We start from the raw sequence: 22,406 nt of genomic DNA on the forward strand, positions 1-22,406 counted from the left end.
GAAAATCCTAATATGACTAGGGGCCAGATAGGAGGCTGAAGACTGTGTTCAGTACTTTGACCTGTAGCTGAAACAGACCAGCTCACATTTTGTTCACTGGATATAACCAGAGGAAGGCTTTGATTTCACTTTACAAGGTGGGAGATTTTTTTTTCCTTTCTCAGCTATTTAATTCCCGTGCTTTCTGTGTAACCTCCTGTAACCTCCTCTCTCCCTGTTCTAATGCAAGTGTGTCAAACAGGTGCGTAGTTAAGAGCAGCAGACAGGCAGGACACCTCTATACCACAATCATTGTCTTCTTTACATGTACCAAGGATGTCGTTTCATGAAGTAAAATAGTTTTAAGTTATGAAATTAAATAAAAAATGTAATTAAATTAAATTAGATTTATGCATTTATCAGACGCTTTTATTCAAAGCGACTTACAGTGCATTCAGGCTATCAATTTTTACCTATCATTAAAAGTATATATATACATTAAAAGCAGTATTTCTCATTTCAACTGTTATTGAATCTAGAATATTCTAGAAAATTCTACATCATTCTTCAACCATTTTCAAGCCATTTAAGAGTTGCATTTAAAGTCTTGCCTATATTAATACCATTTTATTATTTAGTCTTTTTTTTGTGTTTAATACCATATTAATGTATTTATATGCTTCAATATTACACTCACATTACAAAGCAAAAAAATATTAATTATTGGTGTACAAAACCAAACACTTAACTAGCTGAACTTTAGGTTGGATTTAATTTAATGTTATATTTTTTAATGCATCATTTGATTGAAATCAAACATTAACTGGAGATAGCTGCTTAACATTTAGGTTTTTTTAGATGTTTTTTTGTTTAGCATTATGATAAAATCTATAGTTATTTTTCTGACAAGTTTAATTCACTAAATCTATTACATAACTCTTCAGTTCTGAATAATATCACATTCAGATTATTTGACATGAATATGAAATATATGTTGATACAGGGTTAATGGATGCATTAACTCGAGTATGTCTTATGCAACCATGTAAACTACATGAACAGTTAAACAGTCGTGTAAATAACTGCAGGAAGATTATGTATGATATCAAATATCTTTCATGTCATCAGAGTGGGTGAAACTCAGGTGTGTGCACCTTCAGTATTACAAAACATGTAAAGCAGAAGTAGGTGGTGTCTGATTGAAGCTATGGTTGAAGCGCTATACTCCTTTGACAGCACAAGAGCCTGTGTCATAATTGATATGCATGGAATCTGCTAGAAAGTCTCCTTAGTCTGCTATTTGTCTGTTATTTGATAGTACTGTATATGGAAGCTGACCTGCTCTCAAAGTCCATCAAGAGTCATTCTAAGTGTCACAAAGATGTTAAATATCAGCCTTAAATGTTTTTTCAGAGACTGGTGAAGTGAAGTTAAAAACTGAGAGGAGATGGCTGTAACTGTATTTGCAGCCTGTTATGATTGTGGTGTTTGCATCAGTATGTTGTGCTGAACCACCTGTACATGTATCTCAGATTGGAGATATGACCATAATGCTGTGTTTTCTTTTATTATTTTAAAGCGTCATATAAATGCCTCATGAAAGGGAGTGCTGTATCAATTGTCAGACAGCAGACTCTAATTCAGAGACGTGTGCAGTAGGAGCAGTTTTAGTCCGCTGCACATCAGGCGTCATACAGGCTGTTTGTGATGTAAAAGTTAACACGTCTCTACATGCTACAGTCCCGTGAACATCAGGCGAACATCAGGCAGCACACAAAAGCCAAAATATCCACATTACTGCAGCGACATCATCACTGTTGTTTACCCGAGTGATCGCCATGACAACAGGGTCAAACAAGCATTTCTTTCACTCAGTGAGAGTGTCTTTGAAAGGCCTCCATGACACTGCCGCCATATGTGTCAGTGTGTGTGAGGCTGAGCTCTGGTCAGCTAAAGGCACAGTCATGCAGAAAACTGCACAGCAATGGCCTTTGTTTCCGGGGCTGTTCTTTTGTCTGTATGGGGGACATTGAGCCTGGTGGGCTGATTGGGTAATTAATGATGCCATTTCTGTCATTTGCTCGCAGGCCCCTCGTCTTTGTCAAGTCTGTTTTCTTATTAACCCGAGACCGCAACAGACAGCTTGAGAGCAATTATGTGTGATCTCAAGACATTGTTCTCGGGGAGGAGGATCCGTGAAAGTGAGGTGCAGTAATTTAACCAATTAAATCAGGAGAAAGAGGAGGAAGGCCATCCCAAACAATGACATTTAAAAGGCTATATAACTTTAAAGCCATATGTTTTTTTAAAAAACAACAACAAAAATACATAAATATAAAAAAATAATAAAAAAATGTAAAATATAAATGAATAATTCTGAAAAAATGTATCATGTTTTCTACATGGATATTAACCAGAATTTTTTGTATTTTTTATAATAAGAACCATGATACATAATCGAGCAGCAAATCAATATATTAGAATATTTTGTGTAGGATCATGTGACACTGACTGGAGTAAAGTCTGCTGAAAATTCAGCTGTGCCACCAAAGGAATAAAGTACATTTTATATATATATTTAAATAGAAAAAAAGTAAAATATAGCCATGATGAGCATAAAAGACTTCTTTCAAAAACATTAAAATATCTATACAAATCCAAACTTTTGGCCAGCTATATATATATATATCATCTAAAAAATATTTATATTTAAATTAAAAAATGCTTGTGAGGGCCATTTTGTGCATGAATCTACATTTTAAAAATATTCTATTTTCTTATCAAAGATGGAAAGCCTTAATAAAACATCCTCACCCTGTTTGTGCGCCTGCCTTGGTTTTGACTGCAAACAAAAGATAAACAAGCCCATTTTCCTATTTAAATCAAACATTTTAAAAGGAAATTCATCTTATCTTGACATTTTAACACAAACACAATTTTTAAGTAAACAAGAATAAAAAAAGATATAGTATTTACCATTGGGTTTTAAATGGATTAGTAGCATGAATGCAAAACATGAATTATCCTTGCACAATAATTAAGCAGTTGCATACAGCTTTGGAGCATGTTGAATGAAATATGAAGCACATTTCTTGAATTCTGTTTAAATGTAAACTGTTTAAATGTGGATTACGTAGCGTTTTGGTTAATTTATGGGTTTAAGTTTCCACAGACATTTTTTTTCTGTATTGCTCAGTATGTGATACCCATGATGGTGCTAAGTCTGCTGACATGCTGTACAGTGGATATCTGTTTGCTTATATCTCAAATATTATAAATGTGACAAAATGTCTCAAGAGAGATCAAATATAGACAGTGCAGTCAGTGGGCAATGACTGTTCATTTGGACCTTCTTGCTTTCTCTGAACAGTAAGAGCCTAGTGTAAGAGTCTTTCCTGGACCGTTTAGCAAGTAAATAAAGACTGATAGACGAAAGTGAAGAATGTGCTTACAGTTTCTCCTCAGAATTCGCTTCTAACCTCTTCTGACTGTGCTCTTGCTGTGCTTTTATTGTGTTTGCAGGATGAGTGCATTATTAAAATAAGAACAAGTGAAACGTCTGTTTATCAGTGATGTTTATATTGCAGATTGTTGGCTCATAGCCTCAAGTTCAGTCTGCTTCAGGAAAGTGCAGAACAAAGTATCGGTGTTAGGAATTGCATTGCTCTGCCTAACACTCCGTTTACTTTTTCTGTCATTTCTGTTTTCGATCAAATGCTAAAATGTTATTTCTAGTGTAATCATATTCATTGTTGTTGTTTTTTTTAGTATGATGGAGCATAATTTTATGTTGGTGCATTAGATTCAATTCCGATTTGAAAGTTGATCCTAATGGCGGATGTTTTGCTATATTGATTTCTTCCTGAAAGATAAGCAATGTTGAAGCTCTTGATGCTGGCCATCATCACAGCGTTCCTCCTGCTGGCAGAAGGGGGAATGTCAGCGAGGACTCAGTCCCGCACTAAGAGAGAACTGGCCAGCCCGCTGCACCTCAGGGGGATCCGGGACCCCTCTGGCTCCTACTGTCAGAGGAGAGGAGGCTGCTGCCCCGGGAGAGATGACCAGTGCACTGTCCCTTACCTGGACACCATCTGTTACTGCGACCTGTTCTGCAACCGCACCGTGTCCGACTGTTGTCCAGACTTCTGGAGCCACTGCCTGGGAACAACTCCTCCATACCCTCCCAGTGAGTTAAATGACAAAGTACAGAGTCTAAGAGTGCTGGTCGCTCTTTTCCATGTAATTGCCTGCACAATGAATAGGGACTAAGTCTTTCAAACTTCAAAAACGATCCACAAATGCACCATAAATTTTACATAAGAATAATGCATATGACTAAGGCATAATAAGTCTTTTAATAAGTCCAAACAACAGTTTCATGTGATTAATAGTTCAAAGTTTAAGTCATTATTCACTGATAATCTAACCATTATTGACTGATAATTAACCTGAAACAGAATTCATGAGACAGTTTATGTGAGACGTTAATGCTGATTCGATTTTTTATTTTTTGGTCAGCAGTTTTAAAGATTTCCACACTCAAACAGACAGGAGTTGGTCTTGCATGCCCAAAGTAGCTGCTGGCATTGCAAATATGGCTGAAGATAGGTAACTTGAGAACCAGATCAATATAATTTATAAAGCAAAACATTCAGACCCTTTTTGAACTAATGAATTACTTTTTTTTTTTAAAGATTTGACCTTAAAAATGATTTGTTTTCAATCCAGAATTTGCCACTCCTCTCTTGAGCATATCTAGGGCCAGTATAAATATTTCTATGCAACAACAACTTAATTTTCAGGGTGTTCCTTAAAAAAAGATATTCTATGACTTCAGATATGGTGCATGATTCATATGGACTACTTTTATTATTTTCAGTCCTGTTTTAGCTTCCTCTATGAAAAGAAACATACAGTATAAACATGTTCTCCTATAGAAAAGATCTCTAGTTTGGGCTTATTCATTTTTGATCAAGATAGAAAGCCAAATCATTGGTATGCCTAGGTAACAATTTTGGCCCACAGCCAATGTTTGAAGTCTACGCTGTTACGAAAAGGCTAGTTATTTTCTAGAAACATAATGGAAAACCAAGTCCACATTCTTCCCTGTTAATGTTTTCCTGTCATTTTTGCTGCATGGACCTCTGAGGTGTAAAATGTTAAATCACGGACTTAATAAGAGAACAGTGAGAGAACAGTGGCCTTCCCATGAAAAGAGCAGAACAGTGGAGCGGAAGGCAGGGAGCAATGAATGGAGGTCAGCAGAAAGAATGTCTGTAATGTGCGAGGAGGGAAGGGGGTGGAAAGGGCGACTGTGGGCAGGGAGTAATCACAACAGGTATGTGCGCAATGTGTGTTTGCTGAAGGAGGGACAATCATGTCTATGGGGCAGGTATGGGTTTCATATGCAGTAAAAAAAAAAAAAAAGCATTTGGTAGTTCATGCTTCCTAATCTTTAAGATCTTTGAGCGATTGCAGTTAAAGCATAACTTTTTAAATTTTAAACTTGAAACTTACCTATAAAACTAATTACCGGTAATTTAGTTTCATAAAAATACAATTTTAAGTACTTAACAGTGAAGTGTGCATATGGCAACACCAAAAATTGGCAAATTAATTCTGAAAATGTATTATGCTATTCAGTCGTAAATTTATCCACAGTGTCTTTCCTGGACCTTTCCTGAATTTGAAAGGCAGAAAGCAGGAGAAAAAATATATATATATATATATTGTGACCAAAAATTAAGAATTTTTTCTCATAATTTATTAAATTAGGGAACTGTTTTAATAATTTAGTCAATTGTGGCCACATATGAAACTGCATATGCGAGAGAGAGAGAGAGAGAGAGAGAGAGAGAGAAACAAATTAAGAATTTCTTTTAATTGATCATTAATGGAGAAAGATACATTTTGGGCCTATAGGCATATACATATATGTACCAGCAGTTGCCAACTGAATCATACTAACCAGCCAAACAGTGACCGTTTCCAAATAAGTTTCAAATATTCCTCTTCTCCAATTTTCCAACATTCGGTTGAGTCAGTGTTGTTATGTAATTCTATTTGGTGCCACGAATGGTGCAGAAATGATGCATTTTGACATTTAAATTATCTTTATATACATGATTAAGCTAATGACAAGATTTTATGTGTGTCTTTAATAGTCTCTAACGCTGCCATCCCACATACGCATCCACTCCTCTTTAGTTTATTCTCACTGTAGTTTGCACATAGTTTATTAGGAGGAGAGGAAAGATGACATGCCCATTTCCAGCCAGGCAATCTCTAATTAAGCTCGTCAAGGCATGACGACAGCAGAGTCTCTGGGAAAGCAATGGAAAGCCAAGAAAACATTCCACTGTGGGCACTACAGACTACATCAGACAAACCTTTAATCCAAGTTTAGTATGTGTGTGTGGTTCTTCTTTAAATCTACTGTAGACTGATTTATAATTGATGATGTTTGTTGATTTCAGGTTCTTGTGAAAGGAACGGCCACAGATTTCACTCAGGAGCAACATACAAAGAGAACTGTAATTTATGGTGAGTTTGAAATCTATTCAAAGCAAATCCTTAATCTTTCTTTCTTTCTACGAACAGTATTTTCATAGCACTGACAACACCGCCTTGTCAAGGGCACAGTGAATCTCTCAATCCAAGGGCATTGTTTGGCTAGATCAGCACACATGTTGGCAGGATTTATCCACAGGTCGAGAGGGAGTCTTGACTCTGCTTCAGCGGACTCCTCAGATCCTGAAAAGATTACACACATTCCTGACTTCCCATACATATGCTTCACCTTCAGCACCCTTGTGATCCCGACAGTGTGAACAGTACAAACACACCGCAGGATGATGTACAGCACATATAGATGCATAATATTTACCACGTGTCTCTCTCCCTTTACATAAACCCCCTCGCTAATAGGATTAGCTCTCCTCATAGAATCTAATCCATCGCACTGGCCATGGGTAAAGCACATTCCCTTTCGCTGTTTGAGGACACTGAAACCTCCTTAGTTAATGACCAGTATGTGGGAATATATGTCCTGTTTGTATATTGGTGAAGGATTGCTGTATTTTTGTTTTTGCATGAATAGGCAATTATTTACATTTTAGCTGATTGAGCGCTGCATAACCTCCAGCTGAGATTGGCTGTAAAAATTGTGAGAAACTGGAGAGATGTGGAATCTTTTCACTAATTAAAGCCACTAAACAAACTTTACATTTAAATTAGCATTAAATTTTTTAATTTGCTTTAAATTTGAATTTATACATTTATACATTTATGCAAAATTAAATGAAATTACATTTGAAGGCATGTTGTGACAGTTGCAATAATGAAATATTTTTTTACAATTGCATGAAATAAAATTGCGATTCTGAGATTTTATTTCCCATGCTACCTTTTCATCCAGTTTGGATGGTATAAGCGTTTATTGCTCTGAAAGAATCTAATATTGCTTTTTCAATATATTTTGCTTTGCATGTGAGAAACTAGTGATGGTTAGACAAAATAGAAAAGCAGGAATTCCTTACCTCAATGCCAAAGCTTTTTCACACACCAGTGATACGGGTATTGTCTCTGGAAATAAGGTGAGACGTCGTCTCCAGTATTTTTTGTTTTTGGTGTAGTGTGTGCACATGGTTGTTAAATATTGCATATGTTTGTGACAGGGAAAATTATACTTGTTTCTGAAAACATTAAGACCTAAATATGAGATCCGTCAATCCTTGCAATGCCCTAGTGCTGGGAAAGGCTATTCTACAAGCTAGTACAAAGGGTTGGGATAAGAAGATATAACCTGTGAAATAAGATATACTGTATTTAACTTAAACTGAATCTTGAGATGATAATTGTACCATTGCGAAGAAGGAATTTTAATGTGAAGATTTTTTCATTTTAGCTGCCTTAGCATGTAAAAAAGTGCCCAAAGCTTCTCATGTTGTGTGATCTGCCTGCAGATGTGTTTTTGTTTGTATGTGTGACTCAGTCTGTTGTTGATGTGATGTGATTTTATCTGTTAGTTATGCGAGAGTGCTTTCTATCATCACACTAACCAAAAGATTGGCACGTCCTGGCATTGCCACATTATTTCCCCTCTCTTCAGTTCTCATATAATCAGCTTTCTGTGGTGGCAGAGATTAATGAAATACTGGCTGCTGACATTTCCTGAGCTCAAGCCTCACTGGACTGGGCCGTATGTTTGGCATGTAGCAGCCGCAGGATCTGATCCTCGGTCAGTGGTGTGAGGAGCACTACTGGTGTCTCAGTATAAATATCTCGCTCTTGCACTTTCTCTCTCACATACGACTAGCTATAATCTCCCATGAGTCTCTGTTGGCACTATTAGTGTAAATGTTGAAAGTGAAAAGTGATGTGACATGTGGCCAACTATGGGGACTCATACATACCTTTGGGTTACAAGTTCTTGTCTCAGGATGCTGATTTGAGCATCCCAGTGAAGCGTGACAGAAGGAGAATCTCAGCTTCCTGCTTACAACAGGTCACTTGACATCTTTGCACTCTAAAGACCTTTTCTAACTTTCAACCAGCAAGTGTGCGCTGGTGTGTGAATTAATATCTCAGTCTGAATTACTGTGTGAAGGTTGAACACTAGGACTTAACAGAACGAAGAGCTTACAAGATCTGCAATGTGCAACTAGATTTTTAAAAAGAAAAATGTGAATGCAAAACCCATAGCTACGTTGCTAGGGTGTTCTGGATGGTTGCCAGGGTGTTGTTTATTTGGTTGTGAAGGTGTTCTGGTTCTAGTGTTGCTTAGGTGCAGAGAGGTTGCCAGGTTGTTGCATATTGGGCCAAATAAAAAACAACCGCATGTAAAATAATAACATACCTCTCCTTGCCACACACTATTTGAGGCATCATTCTGTGCATAGTAAAAAAGAGCTGGACAGGTAACATGCTGAAGTTTAATTCTATTCTCCTCTTTGTGACTCATAACGCTGCTCTCTAGTAATGTCTCAGTAGAAGTGCACCTCTGCTCTTCCTCTTTTAATCCACGTTCCTCTCAGACATCAGGCCTTCTGAACCTCCCCCATAGCACAGATGGACTAAGAAAAGATATTTCTTCAAGAGCTGCAGCCTTAAAAGGCTCACAGTCCTCTCATTCTCTCTCTCTCTCTCTATCTCTCTCTCTCTCTTGCTTGTTTTGTGTCTCACATGTAGAATATGCCTGAACTGCTTCATTGTTCCTCTCTAAAGGTTTGTTCTGATGTCTGTCTACATTTTCTCTTTCTGTTTTAAAACCGTTATATAAACAAACCATGAAGTTTATTATTCTAAAAGGTAATCTACAATTTACTTCATTCCTCAGAAACTGAACTGTTAACGAAAGAACAATGAGGGGGTTTTAAATATGGTCCTAACATCAAATTAAACATGATTAAATGTTTTAAATAATTTTATACACACAAACATGTACATATTCCACACTTAAAATGGTAACCTCTCAAGAGGTTACTCAACTGTAGTTAACAGATAAACTCATAGTAAAACACTTGTGTTTTCCCTTAGTCTTTTGCATTAAGTGCACACATCAGGGCTTTGAGCATTTTTTTAATTTTATTTAGATATTAAAAACAGTTGACCTCATATCAAATGACCAGAAAATTATATAATATTAACTTTTTTTATCTTGAGGTTGACACGCAATATTTGTGAAGAACACTTCCTTTCACTCACTATATTTTTCATGTATTTGTTCAGGCCTTATTTTGGACTTTTATTGTATGGACTGTTACATTTTCCAGATGTGCTCACTAACAGTCTATATTTGTCTCCCACAGTACATGTGGTCAGAATGGACGCTGGGAATGTGAGCAACATGCCTGTCTGATAGAGGATGACATGATCCAGGAAATCAACAGGAGAGGTTATGGGTAAGCATCAGGAATCCCATCTAGTCTGCCATTAATAGTATTAAATATGTATAAACCAGTGCATGAATCTATTCCTCTCTCCTGCTCAGTCTCTTTATCTTTTTACCTGTTCAGTTGGAGGGCCACAAACTACAGTCAGTTCTGGGGTATGACTCTGGACGAGGGTCTGCAGTATCGTCTGGGAACACAGCGCCCCTCACGGACCATTATGAACATGAATGAGATCCAGGTGAGAGTCATCTGGCCTGTGAAACAGACAGTTACTAAGGGATAATAATTTATTATTGCAGGACCTATATGTAAACCCTGAAGGGTTTACTTGGTCTTGTTTTCCACTTAAAATATCAAATCATATGATAATATCTAACCTGATTTCAGTGAACATATCTTAAGGTTTTCACACAGGTTTGTTTTACCACTGTATGTATACTGAAATTCTGTGAGGTTTACACTACCATTCAAAAGTTTGGGTTGGTACATTTTTTACATTCTATTTTTTCTCCATTGCTGTATTTATTTGAACAGAAATAGAGAAAAACTTTAATATTGTGAAATTTGATGTGAAAATTTATTTGGCACTCAAGGAACATTTCTTAGTAATGTAAATATAGTTGGAAAACATTATACTTTTATGTAATAGGTGATACAGGATTCTTTTTGTAACATCATAAATGTCTTGATCATTTTTTAATGTGAATCTTTCTGGATAAAAGTATTAATTTATGTAATAAAAAAAACCTTATTGACCCCCCCTCCCCCCAAAAAATGGATGGAAAAAATATATATAAAAAAAAAATAGATATGTTTTCTACGACAGAGTTTTAGTGCCACGTTAAAAAAATAAAAATCTAAGATTATGAGATTAAAGTTGTAATATTTTGAGAATAAAGTCGAAATATTACAAGAATAAAATATCTCCTTTGAATTGGACTTTGAGCTTTGTAACTTTGTACTTCCCGACCAGAGAGCACCTGTCCATCAAAAGCTCACTATCCAATCAGAGTACATCACTGTTAACCCCGCCCCCATGAGAGGTTTGTGTCAAAACTGCAAACGAAAAACTGCGAAGCAAAAGTGAAATCTGTGGCAATGCATTCAGAATCCACAATTAGTGAAAACGAATCTTTGAAAAACATTAACAAAGAATGAAGCATATTTGTTACATTTGTGCGACTGAGTTAATTTTTTCATTTTCATTGTGTTTCTTTATTTTGTAATGGCACAAGTTTGATAGTTTCTGAAAAAGTTACATTCAGTTTTATAAAGTTACGTTCATTATTATTGAACCAAATGTAATTCCATAGCAGAGCTTTTTTATGCTGAAACATCAACATTACAGACTAACTAAAGTTAAAAAAGCGAAAAAGCATAATAGCACTCCTTTAATTGGCATTATTAAGCGGTTCATAAATACAGCTATACATTTTTTGTTCTTGTGCATATAAAGTCAAATCTTTCGAGAATAAAGTCGTAATACTATGAGAATAAAGTCGAAATATTAAGAGAATAAATTTTCACATATTTGGAATTTTTACAAAGAAAACAGTTTAATTTAATGAATTGTTTCACATAAATACAACAATCTGATCATTAAAGAGCTTGAAAACAAATTATTTTAAAACACATAATTTGTGTTTCACTATAAAACTGATTTCGAAAGCTGAGACATTAAAAGTAGGTCTATCAAAAGCACAAATCGTATTGCTATTGGGTGGCTGGCGCACTACAAATAACGAATGTAATGGAAGATATGAAATACTATTTCCAAGCATACTGTCCCCTATGACACATTTCATGATTTCTGCTAATAATCCCACATTTATTTGTATGTTAAAATAAAAAATTTGTGAAATAAGAGAGCTACAACCCAATGTTGATTGGGTGTGTGAGCTGATGTTAAGATAAAAAGTTGCTCCTGTTCAGTCTGTTTATAAATATCATATTCTTGATATTAAGCTGTTTCTGCTGTTTTTCCTTAAAACTGGCTCTTCTTCATCCCAGTAATATGATGCGGCCCCTCGGACTCAACAATATTCAAATCAATCCCAGTGGCCTGCAGCTACTCTCAAAATATTATAACTTTAATTTCTACGATTTAATTTCTCAAAACATTTCAACTTTATTCTCATAATATTTCGGCTTCATTCTCGAAACATTTAAACTTTATTCTCAAAGTATTTCTAGCTACTTTATTCTCGTAATGGTAGATTTTTTTTTTCAACCAGGCACTAAAACGACGTCGTAATTTTCTGATGTTTTATTTTATACAAAAAGGAAATTTGTTTTGTTTTAAAGATACTTACATATTTTTTCCCACGAAAACAAGACAAAAAAATACTGATTTTAAGAAAACTATTTACAGTGTTTAATTTCTGTTTACTTCACAGCCACTTACTAAATAAATAAATGAACATAAAACATTGATTTGAGTTGAATTTGAGAATAAAGAGATCATGTGCTAAAGACAATAAGCTTTCCCAGAATGCCACAACTGACCAGTCAGAATCAAGTATGTAGATAATCTCTTTATTCATCTCATGTTTATGCCCATTGACGGCTCTCTGATTATCCGCTCTCATGCTCTGAGCAATGCAGTATGCCATTAGGAATCATCAAAGCAAGAATACAAGGCCGGATTCGGCTGCAGTGCAGTACAGTGAATGCATCCTAGATGTGTTCGTCTGGATGTGTGCTATTTGATGTTACTCACTGATGCTGTCTCTCTGCACAAAGCTGCTCATGATCCTGATCCACACCAACACATTACATAAAAGCAGATTCCACAATTTGAGAAGGCTGGAAATGATTGATGCTGTTGATGTTGATGGGTGCAATTCATAGTCTCAAAATACCCTCACTAGATAGGGACCCATACCCGTATCTTCCTCCCCTTCCTCTTTTCTCTCCTACCTTCATCCTCCAACACGTCTCCACCTGTCTCTAGAGTCAAGCCTGGGTTGTTTATGAAGACCCTATCTGCCTAAAATCTTAAACTTGGCACATACACTAATGAGTTGTCTGATTGCAGCAAACCCTCTCACACACTATTTACTTTGTCTTTGCTCAGTGTGAGTGCTCACTTTCCTGTTGGGTCATGTGTTGCTACAAGCCGTGGCCCTTCAGTGGTCCTTAACCACCACAATTCACCGCTTCAGTGCCGGACACTTGACAAGCACCTGCATTCCACAGGATCATATCTGGTACTTTTCAGGGAGAATCATGAGGATATCACAGGCTGGAATGTAGGAGGATGGAAACCAGCAGCTGTGCATTACCAAAGAGGGAGAGGCACACACTTATGAAACCTTGCGGTGTAAAATATAACTTAAAGTGGTCCGGGGATAGTTATAGATTTGGGAGGGGAAAAGCATGCATTAATGTGACCTTGTTGAGGTTAGGTTTATGGTTTTATGTTAACACCTGGTATTTACATCAATTTTGTTTAATCCGATCACAAGCGCAAAGCTAATTCTGACTCTTTTTTTTTATTATTATTATTATTATTACTGATGGAACAGGTAAAAATTTGTAAACTCAAGATTTCTGGATTTTCCACTGGAGTACTTCTTAAACCTACAAAATTAACAAATCACCATTATATAACCACACTAAGGCTTTATTACAGGGACCTCTCATCCATCCACTGGTCCTGTGAAAAATAATATGCATGGAACATGTTGTATTTTGCCACCAAAATCACTTATAATCACACCATGGATACATTTATGGAAATCTTCATTCTGTGTTATTCAGGTCTTCAATGCCAAACACAGACATTAAGCAACACACAAACTTGCTTTATGTTTTGCAGATGAATATGAATGGAAACGATCATCTGCCAAGTTACTTTAATGCAGCAGAAAAATGGCCAGGGAAAATCCATGAGCCCTTGGACCAGGGGAACTGCAATGCATCCTGGGCTTTCTCAACATCAGGTGAGTCAGAAAAGACAGGACAGACTACAGTAGAAGAACACTGCAGACTACAGTACTGTGTGTGTGGTAGCCTATATGAAACAGTTCTGATCTTTCACTTATACTGTATGTGACTCACTTCTAGCCGTTGCATCAGACCGGATCTCTATTCAGTCAATGGGTCACATGACCCCTCAGCTGTCACCTCAGAATCTGATTTCCTGTGACACACGTCATCAGGGCGGCTGCTCCGGTGGACGTGTCGATGGGGCCTGGTGGTACCTAAGGAGAAGAGGGTAATTCACTTAGGTTTTATGCATAACAGCAAAGGTGTGAATATCTTTAAATGGTGCACATCAGACAAAGAATACTTTGACTTTGACACCATATCATTTTTGCAATGTATACTACCATTAACATAATTAGAATATTATTTCAGACAATCTTTTTGATTTTATTATCTGTCTTTTTCTCTCAGGGTCGTGACAGAGGAGTGCTACCCTTTCTCTCCACCCCAGCAAACTCCTGCTGATGTGGCTCGCTGTATGATGCAAAGTCGAGCGGTGGGTCGAGGAAAGAGGCAGGCCACAGCACACTGTCCCAACAGCTATAGCTACCACAATGATATCTACCAGTCAACCCCACCGTACAGATTGTCCTCCAATGTAAGTCAGCTGAGCCCTTCGAATCGAGCAGAAAATCTGTTTCTTTTAGCATTGACAATAAGTCGTATTACACTATATAATACTGTTTTTAAAGTAACTTTATCTTGTTTAAAGGATGTTTTAGTGGACGAGTGTCATTTTTAATCAGGCATCCCGTATGTTCTGACACGTTTGAATTATATTCAATTATATAATTATATTGAATTATGTACAACTCAAATCCAAAAGGAGGAATAACTCACACATGTCTGGGGAGGCATTATATTAGTAGTAATGTCATGGCTGAACATATTTTCTCCCTGAGCCATATCTTCCCACGCATTTGTCTTGTCTAATGCATAACCTAGGTCATATACAGTATTGTTCAAAATAATAGCAGTACAATGTGACTAACCAGAATAATCAAGGTTTTTCGTATATTTTTTTATTGCTACGTGGCAAACAAGTTACCAGTAGGTTCAGTAGATTCTCAGAAAACAAATGAGACCCAGCATTCATGATATGCACGCTCTTAAGGCTGTGCAATTGGGCAATTAGTTGAATTAGTTGAAAGGGGTGTGTTCAAAAAAATAGCAGTGTGACATTCAATCACTGAGGTCATCAATTTTGTGAAGAAACAGGTGTGAATCAGGTGGCCCCTATTTAAGGATGAAGCCAACACTTGTTGAACATGCATTTGAAAGCTGAGGAAAATGGGTCGTTCAAGACATTGTTCAGAAGAACAGCGTACTTTGATTAAAAAGTTGATTAGAGAGGGGAAAACCTATAAAGAGGTGCAAAAAATGATAGGCTGTTCAGCTAAAATGATCTCCAATGCCTTAAAATGGAGAGCAAAACCAGAGAGACGTGGAAGAAAATGGAAGACAACCATCAAAATGGATAGAAGAATAACCAGAATGGCAAAGGCTCAGCCAATGATCACCTCCAGGATGATCAAAGACAGTCTGGAGTTACCTGTAAGTACTGTGACAGTTAGAAGACGTCTGTGTGAAGCTAATCTATTTTCAAGAATCCCCCGCAAAGTCCCTCTGTTAAAAAAAAGGCATGTGCAGAAGAGGTTACAATTTGCCAAAGAACACATCAACTGGCCTAAAGAGAAATGGAGGAACATTTTGTGGACTGATGAGAGTAAAATTGTTCTTTTTGGGTCCAAGGGCCACAGGCAGTTTGTGAGACGACCCCCAAACTCTGAATTCAAGCCACAGTACATAGTGAAGACCGTGAAGCATGGAGGTGCAAGCATCATGATATGGGCATGTTTCTCCTACTATGGTGCTGGGCCTATTTATCGCATACCAGGGATCATGGATCAGTTTGCATATGTTAAAATACTTGAAGAGGTCATGTTGCCCTATGCTGAAGAGGACATGCCCTTGAAATGGTTGTTTCAACAAGACAATGACCCAAAACACACTAGTAAACGGGCAAAGTCTTGGTTCCAAACCAACAAAATTAATGTTATGGAGTGGCCAGCCCAATCTCCAGACCTTAATCCAATTGAGAACTTGTGGGGCGATATCAAAAATGCTGTTTCTGAAGCAAAACCAAGAAATGTGAATGAATTGTGGAATGTTGTTAAAGAATCATGGAGTGGAATAACAGCTGAGAGGTGCCACAAGTTGGTTGACTCCATGCCACACAGATGTCAAGCAGTTTTAAAAAACTGTGGTCATACAACTAAATATTAGTTTGGTGATTCACAGGATTGCTAAATCCCAGAAAAAAAAAAATGTTTGTACAAAATAGTTTTGAGTTTGTACAGTCAAAGGTAGACACTGCTATTTTTTTGAACACACCCCTTTCAACTAATTGCCCAATTGCACAGCCTTAAGAGCGTGCATATCATGAATGCTGGGTCTTGTTTGTTTTCTGACAATCTACTGAACCTACTGGTAACTTGTTTGCCACGTAGCAATAAAAAATATACTAAAAACCTTGATTATTCTGGTTAGTCACATTGTACTGCTATTATTTTGAACAATACTGTACATGTCTCTAGGCATGTTTTAGATCGTATATCATTCACAGATGTGACAAGGAAATGTGGTGAACAAATATACAGTATATGTTAAGTTATTATATGGAAATGTTTTTACCCATGCATCTTAAGACTACTCATGTAAAACGTGCATTTATAGCATTATTTCAGTAATTTCATTGTTAATGCACATATCTTTTCGTGGTGCAATATACTGTATATGCAGAATTTGCAGAGTAAAAATTGCGTCAGGCTGGAATAGGCTGTTCATGCTCACTAACTGAACTAATCTGACATGTTGCTTTTCCACTCACAGGAGAATGAGATTATGAAAGAGATTATGGATAATGGCCCCGTGCAAGGTATGGATTTCTCCAGAAGCCTGTGTGTGTGTGTTTGTATTTGCATAGTACTGTGAGCCAGAGTATAAGAATAGTAAAAAGCACATGCCTAATGATCAGATGAGCAATCAGTATATATCGTATTAGTCACCATGGATGTTCTAGACATCCATATGGAATATATTTTGGACAAAAAGCCTCAACTCATCATATACAGTATGCAGTTAATTCTTGAGAAAAGTCTCCTACAGTAATATGAAGAGGGTGTGTGTACGTGCATGGTTCCGTGATCCACTGGCAGTGTTCTGTTGTATTGTTCTAGACAGGCCAGAACACTGGATTTATGCCAGATTTCACTTCTAATCTTTGCAAAAAATTCTGCCTAACCTCTGGCTTATATTGAGAAACAGGAGATGAAAAGACAGTCTTCATGTGCAGGAGTGTGTGTGTTCATTAGGCTCTGTTCACTGCTTAGGATTTCCATGTAATATCTGGAAAAACACAAAGTGTGAGAGGGTGCAGGTAATTTCCAACTGATTTTACTTGACATGCCATCATGGATGTCCTCAGGCAGTTTGCTGCAGATACCCGCCCACAAAAGTTTTGTCCTGGACCATGTGGATTTAAGCAGTGGGTCTCTATGCCATTTGAAGTTGAGCTTATTTGAACTCTTATACAATTAGTAGCGGTTACTTTGTTCTCACTTTGATCTGCAAGGGAACAAGATGTTTGGGTGAGCTTGTGGGATATTACATAATTTGGCTTTCAAAGCAACCATAGCATTTCCTGTAGTATGACTGTGATTGATAGGAATGAGGTTTTGATTCAATGATGTCAAAGATCAATTTGATGAAACAATAAAGATCAAATTTTGGACATAAATTCAAGGCTTCTATTCATTACTGTACTATTGTAATTTGCATTATTTTTCAGAAAATTGTGTGCTTAAAGATACATAATGGATGTGTGCTATGTTTGTTTTTCCCTTTTAAGCCATCATGGAGGTCCATGAGGATTTCTTTGTGTACAAGAGTGGAATTTACCGACACACAGACGTCAATTACCTCAAACCGTCGGAGTACCGCAAACATGCAACACACTCTGTCAGAATAACAGGGTAAGCTCTAGCATTACATAACTCTTCATCTCTAATGGTGGAAGCAAGTGGAATGAGTATCTGGCAACGTTTCAGAGAAAGTTCTTAGACAACAAAAGGTCTCTCTCTCTCTCTCTCGCTCTCTTTCTCACACCATTTGTCATTTTCTGTTGCAGACAGACACACAGGTAGACAGATACATGTTATTGCTCGCAGACAAAACACCTGGATGACTGGCCTTCCAGCTCCACCCCCAGACACACACCCCTCAAAGCATTTGTCTGGTTTTTCTATACTCACTCATACATAACACATCTAATTCTCATCTACATTCTCATTTAGTCAGCTTCTCAACAGAGACTACTACATTAGTTTGCTCATCAATTTACCCAACAGCTTTTAAAGAACACTTGTAAATCAACAATCAGGTAAATTAGTAAGGATTCACTTTACTCTGTCATAAAAGAAAAAAAAAAATGTCTCACCTGCCGCTGGTGTCTGTGAGTATGACATGCTTCAGTGGTGACGGCGATATAAATTACCAGTCACAAACGGGGCAGGGGCAGTGTTTTTACTGGGAAAATCCTACCGTGGTGCATTCGGCTAAGCCCAGGGCCTGGGAAAGTTTGTAGAAAGCTCATTGATGTCCAGTGTAATGGAAATGGCATTGTTCAGTGCAGACAGAGAAGCCTAAACCCAGCACAGGTCAGGGGCTGGTTAGATGCAGTGGTATGTCTGTCATTGTCCAAAGCCAAGGACAGAAAACATGGTCAGATAAGAGCGTAGCAGAACTCTGAGCCACACTTTTCATACAGCCACTGGTTCTGACCCTCCAGCTCTCCCGTGTATTTTATATGGAGGCACATTGCTTTTGTAGGCCCCTCCGAGCCCCCTGTGGAGATGGAAGGCAGATAAGTATTATTTGGGAACAGAATGATATGTTCCTGAGTCTAATGGAAAACTTCCATTAGAATAGATGTGGATTAAACTATATTTATTCCAGGCATTCCACTTATACAAATAAATATGTATATATTTATCATATACAATAAATGTTCTGAACTCACATAAATAGACATTGAAGAGTAAATGGCTTCCTCTCAAAAATATATAAAAAATACTCAAATGCTTCCTGATGCTCATGTCCTTCCTCTGAGAAATGGACACAGCACCTTTTTTAGTCTAAGTATTCAAATTTCCAATTTTTACACAGATTTATCGTTTTTCTTTTTTTATTCCTGCATCTGTACCCAACCAGAGTTGAATATGTACACCTTCTCGTTTCCCTTTTTTTCATAAAATCTGATCAATGATTGCACTGATTTTAGAGCCTTCTCTTAAAAGGCTAAATTGAATACTAATGTCTCGTGAATGCACAATAGCATATTGATTTTTATTGCACTTTTCCAGATGGGGAGAGGAAAGAGACTACAACGGCAGAACACACAAATACTGGGTAATAAATTATATCCATCTACAAGACTTTTCTATTCAACAGAAGATTTTAAACATTTTAAACAATCTCTCCTTCACTCCACAGATTGCAGCCAACTCATGGGGGAAGAACTGGGGTGAGGATGGTTACTTCAGGATTGCTCGTGGTGTAAATGAGTGTGAGATCGAGACGTTTGTGATCGGTGTGTGGGGCAGAGTCACCATGGAAGACATGCACAACCATCACCACCATCATGGACGCCGCAAGTAGAGATCTGCAATGTACGCCTCACTGTATGATTTACACCACAATGTCAATCAGGTCTTTTGCTGGTTTGTTAGAGTCTGATTTCCACCATACCGACCAAACCCCTGTGCCTTTTGAATATTTGTTCACACTGCATGCATGCAAAAAGGTGCTGTCCACTGCCCCCATCTGTCCAAATACACAATCTGTCTATGGTTGGAATATTTGGCCAATATTCTCTTAGTGGTGGAAACCAGCTTGTTACACTCCTTGACTGGACCTCAAACAGCCACAGGACTCAGATGCACTCAGGACTTTATTCCAAAGACACACTTCACAGGTACACATGCGCTCAGCATCACAACGAATAGTTGTCTCAAATGTCTAATATAGTCATATATCAGGATGTGTCCTACATTTGGGAATCATTACACACCAAGGCAGACAGTCAGACAGTGATCCATACATTCTGCTAAAATGATAGAGGGATGGAGGAACACCAGGATTGGAAGCAGAAGAAGGTTTTCGGACCGATAATTCATTCCAAAAACAACCTAGAATATGTCTGTGACCGTTCTCTGCATTTAGTCGAGATTAAGGTTGTTTAAAATTGCTTTAAAGCATTTTAATCCAATCCAGGCCTTGTTTTCAATGTCAGAATCTGTTAGTTTGGCTGTTAAATAAAGTTTAAGAGAGATTGTACAGATACAGGCCACTTTCTTCACAAGTGAAACAACTTCTATTTGGTCTAATTTTAGAATAACAGGAAGCAAACTAAAAGAAATGGTTTTTCATGCTATGAGACCAAAAATGGACATCAGTTACTGCAATTTTGAATGACCCTTTAAAATCCATAAGAATTAAAAGGCTGGAAGTGGTTTGGTCATGTAACCTAGAGTTTAAAGTGTGCTTAAGGGCAAATATACAAAGGCAAAGATGACTGTTCATCAGGACCATTGGTTGAAACGGTTATAAAAAAAAAATATATATATATATATATATATATATATATATCACCTATAAGAATAAAATCTGTGCAAGTCTTAAACTATTGTTATCTGTGGACTAATGAGATTGTACACAAACATTGATATACTTTTTTTTTGTTCTTGTGTTTATGATGTTGAATTATTTAATTGATTACTATTACCATTAGTATTTAAAAATATTTCTTTGCTATTCTTTTACATAAAAAAGAAAAACATCTTAAATATGAAATTTTAGAAGTGTAAAGGAACTAATACCACAGTGGGCCAAAATACACATGGGTTTGGATTCAATGCTGAATTATTGCTTTGTGTATCTAAATCAGGCAAAACCGCAGTTTACAAGACACCATAAAGCATGTTTGCTTCTCAAATATCCATCTACTCATTATGTAGATTAGTGTGCGTTAATAAGCGTGAGACAGATATTGGTGTCATAAAACATTGCGGACTATAATATCGTGCATGCGCCAGAGCTCCGAGCAAACCCATCTGCTGACTTTGATAATGATAATGTCATTATTATGGTGATATGACTAATTGAGAATCCTTATACTGGCATTTGATTCAGCAATACACAATCACAGACAGAAAGACAGGGTCTTTCAGCATAAATCCAGAAACTGATGTGATATTCTCCCCACCGGTCCATTAACAATCAGAGAAATGTTTTCTCTTTTAGTCATACAAGATGTTTCTATTAAAATAAAGCAGTTATATGGAGTCTCGTGTCATAAATATTGAATGTCTTAATACTGCTAGACTTTACATTACGATTCATATTATACACTGATTTGACCCCAAGCTGGGTTGATCTCATTTTGACATTCTTCAGTTCTGTCTTCCAGTTCTGTAATTATGAACGAATATTGTGTTATTTAAGAACAAAGTCTGTCTGTAAATAATGCATTGCTGGTTACTTATGTGCAATGTTACTATGTTGTTCCTTGTATTGTCTATACACAATGCACTGTTCACCTGTGATGCAATAAAAGTCCTACTACATTATACATGCATGTGCACATTAATGTTTTGTATTATCAAAGCTGTTTCACCATCAGTGCAACACAACTCACTGCTTTCTTCTTCATATTTTCTTACATGTTATGCTGTAGATAAGTAACATTAGACATTGATTGTGTGAGGAGATGAGAATCATATTCAGAATTTAAAGATTACGCCTCTGATTCCGGTTTCTTAATCATGCAGGTTAAATTAGAAATTCTTTTGGAGAAAGAGATATTTGGGGAAATGTACATTTTATTGCATTTACTGTGTTCATTGCATTTAATGTGTTTATAAAGAATGTTCTAAATTATTTCGGTTATGTTATATTCACAAATAAATAAGTCTCTTAAGAATCATTTATCCAGGAATCACATCACAGTGTCAAGAGAAATCGGGTTCTCCCTCGAAACCCGTCTGGACCCCATTGGTTCAAATAAATTCATCTTTGTTGCCAGATTTTAATTTAAACAGTTAAAATAATGACCATCCATGTATATTAATATTTAAGCGTTAGTTCACCCAAAAATGAAAATTCTGTCATTAATTACTCACCCTCATGTCGTTCCAAACCCGTAAGACCCCAAATTAAGTTATTTTCCCTTTAAGTTTCCCAAATTAAGTTACCTTCCCTTAGACCGCAATTATCATAAAGGCCGTTCACACCAAGAACAATAACTTTTGAAGGTAACGATAAAGATAGTTCTACAAATTGTTCTCAATTTTAAAGAATCCACACCATAGCTCTAACGATAAAGACACATAGAAATTATATCCTTGGAATCACTTTCGGAACATTTTTTTTTTTTCAGTGGATGAACGCAAAAAATATTGACAGCCAATCAGAAACAATCCTGCT

The 22,406-nt window shown here is 36.9% G+C and overlaps 1 protein-coding gene across 1 annotated transcript; it reads left to right on the forward strand.

The window, feature by feature from the left end:
- On the forward strand, nt 1-21,550 carry LOC127934878 (tubulointerstitial nephritis antigen-like). Its single transcript, XM_052532412.1, has 12 exons — nt 1-137; nt 3,849-4,165; nt 6,456-6,522; nt 9,789-9,881; nt 9,996-10,110; nt 13,693-13,816; nt 13,941-14,091; nt 14,274-14,460; nt 16,755-16,800; nt 17,773-17,896; nt 19,286-19,331; nt 19,416-21,550. The coding sequence occupies exons 2-12, from the start codon at nt 3,856-3,858 to the stop codon at nt 19,578-19,580; spliced, it is 1,428 nt and encodes a 475-aa protein (XP_052388372.1). The 5' UTR covers nt 1-137; nt 3,849-3,855; the 3' UTR covers nt 19,581-21,550.
- The last annotated feature ends 856 nt before the right edge of the window (nt 21,551-22,406 follow it).

This window comes from Carassius gibelio, chromosome A19 (genome assembly GCF_023724105.1).
Source record: "Carassius gibelio isolate Cgi1373 ecotype wild population from Czech Republic chromosome A19, carGib1.2-hapl.c, whole genome shotgun sequence".
Taxonomy (NCBI): Eukaryota; Metazoa; Chordata; class Actinopteri; order Cypriniformes; family Cyprinidae; genus Carassius; species Carassius gibelio.

Excerpts from the sequence above, each read along its gene's own strand:
- LOC127934878 (XM_052532412.1), top strand. The coding sequence starts at position 3,856 with ATGTTGAAGCTCTTGATGCTGGCCATCATCACAGCGTTCCTCCTGCTG. Across the intron at positions 4,166-6,455 it reads AACTCCTCCATACCCTCCCA|GTTCTTGTGAAAGGAACGGC; the intron begins GTGAGTTAAATG and ends TGTTGATTTCAG. Across the intron at positions 13,817-13,940 it reads CTGGGCTTTCTCAACATCAG|CCGTTGCATCAGACCGGATC; the intron begins GTGAGTCAGAAA and ends ACTCACTTCTAG.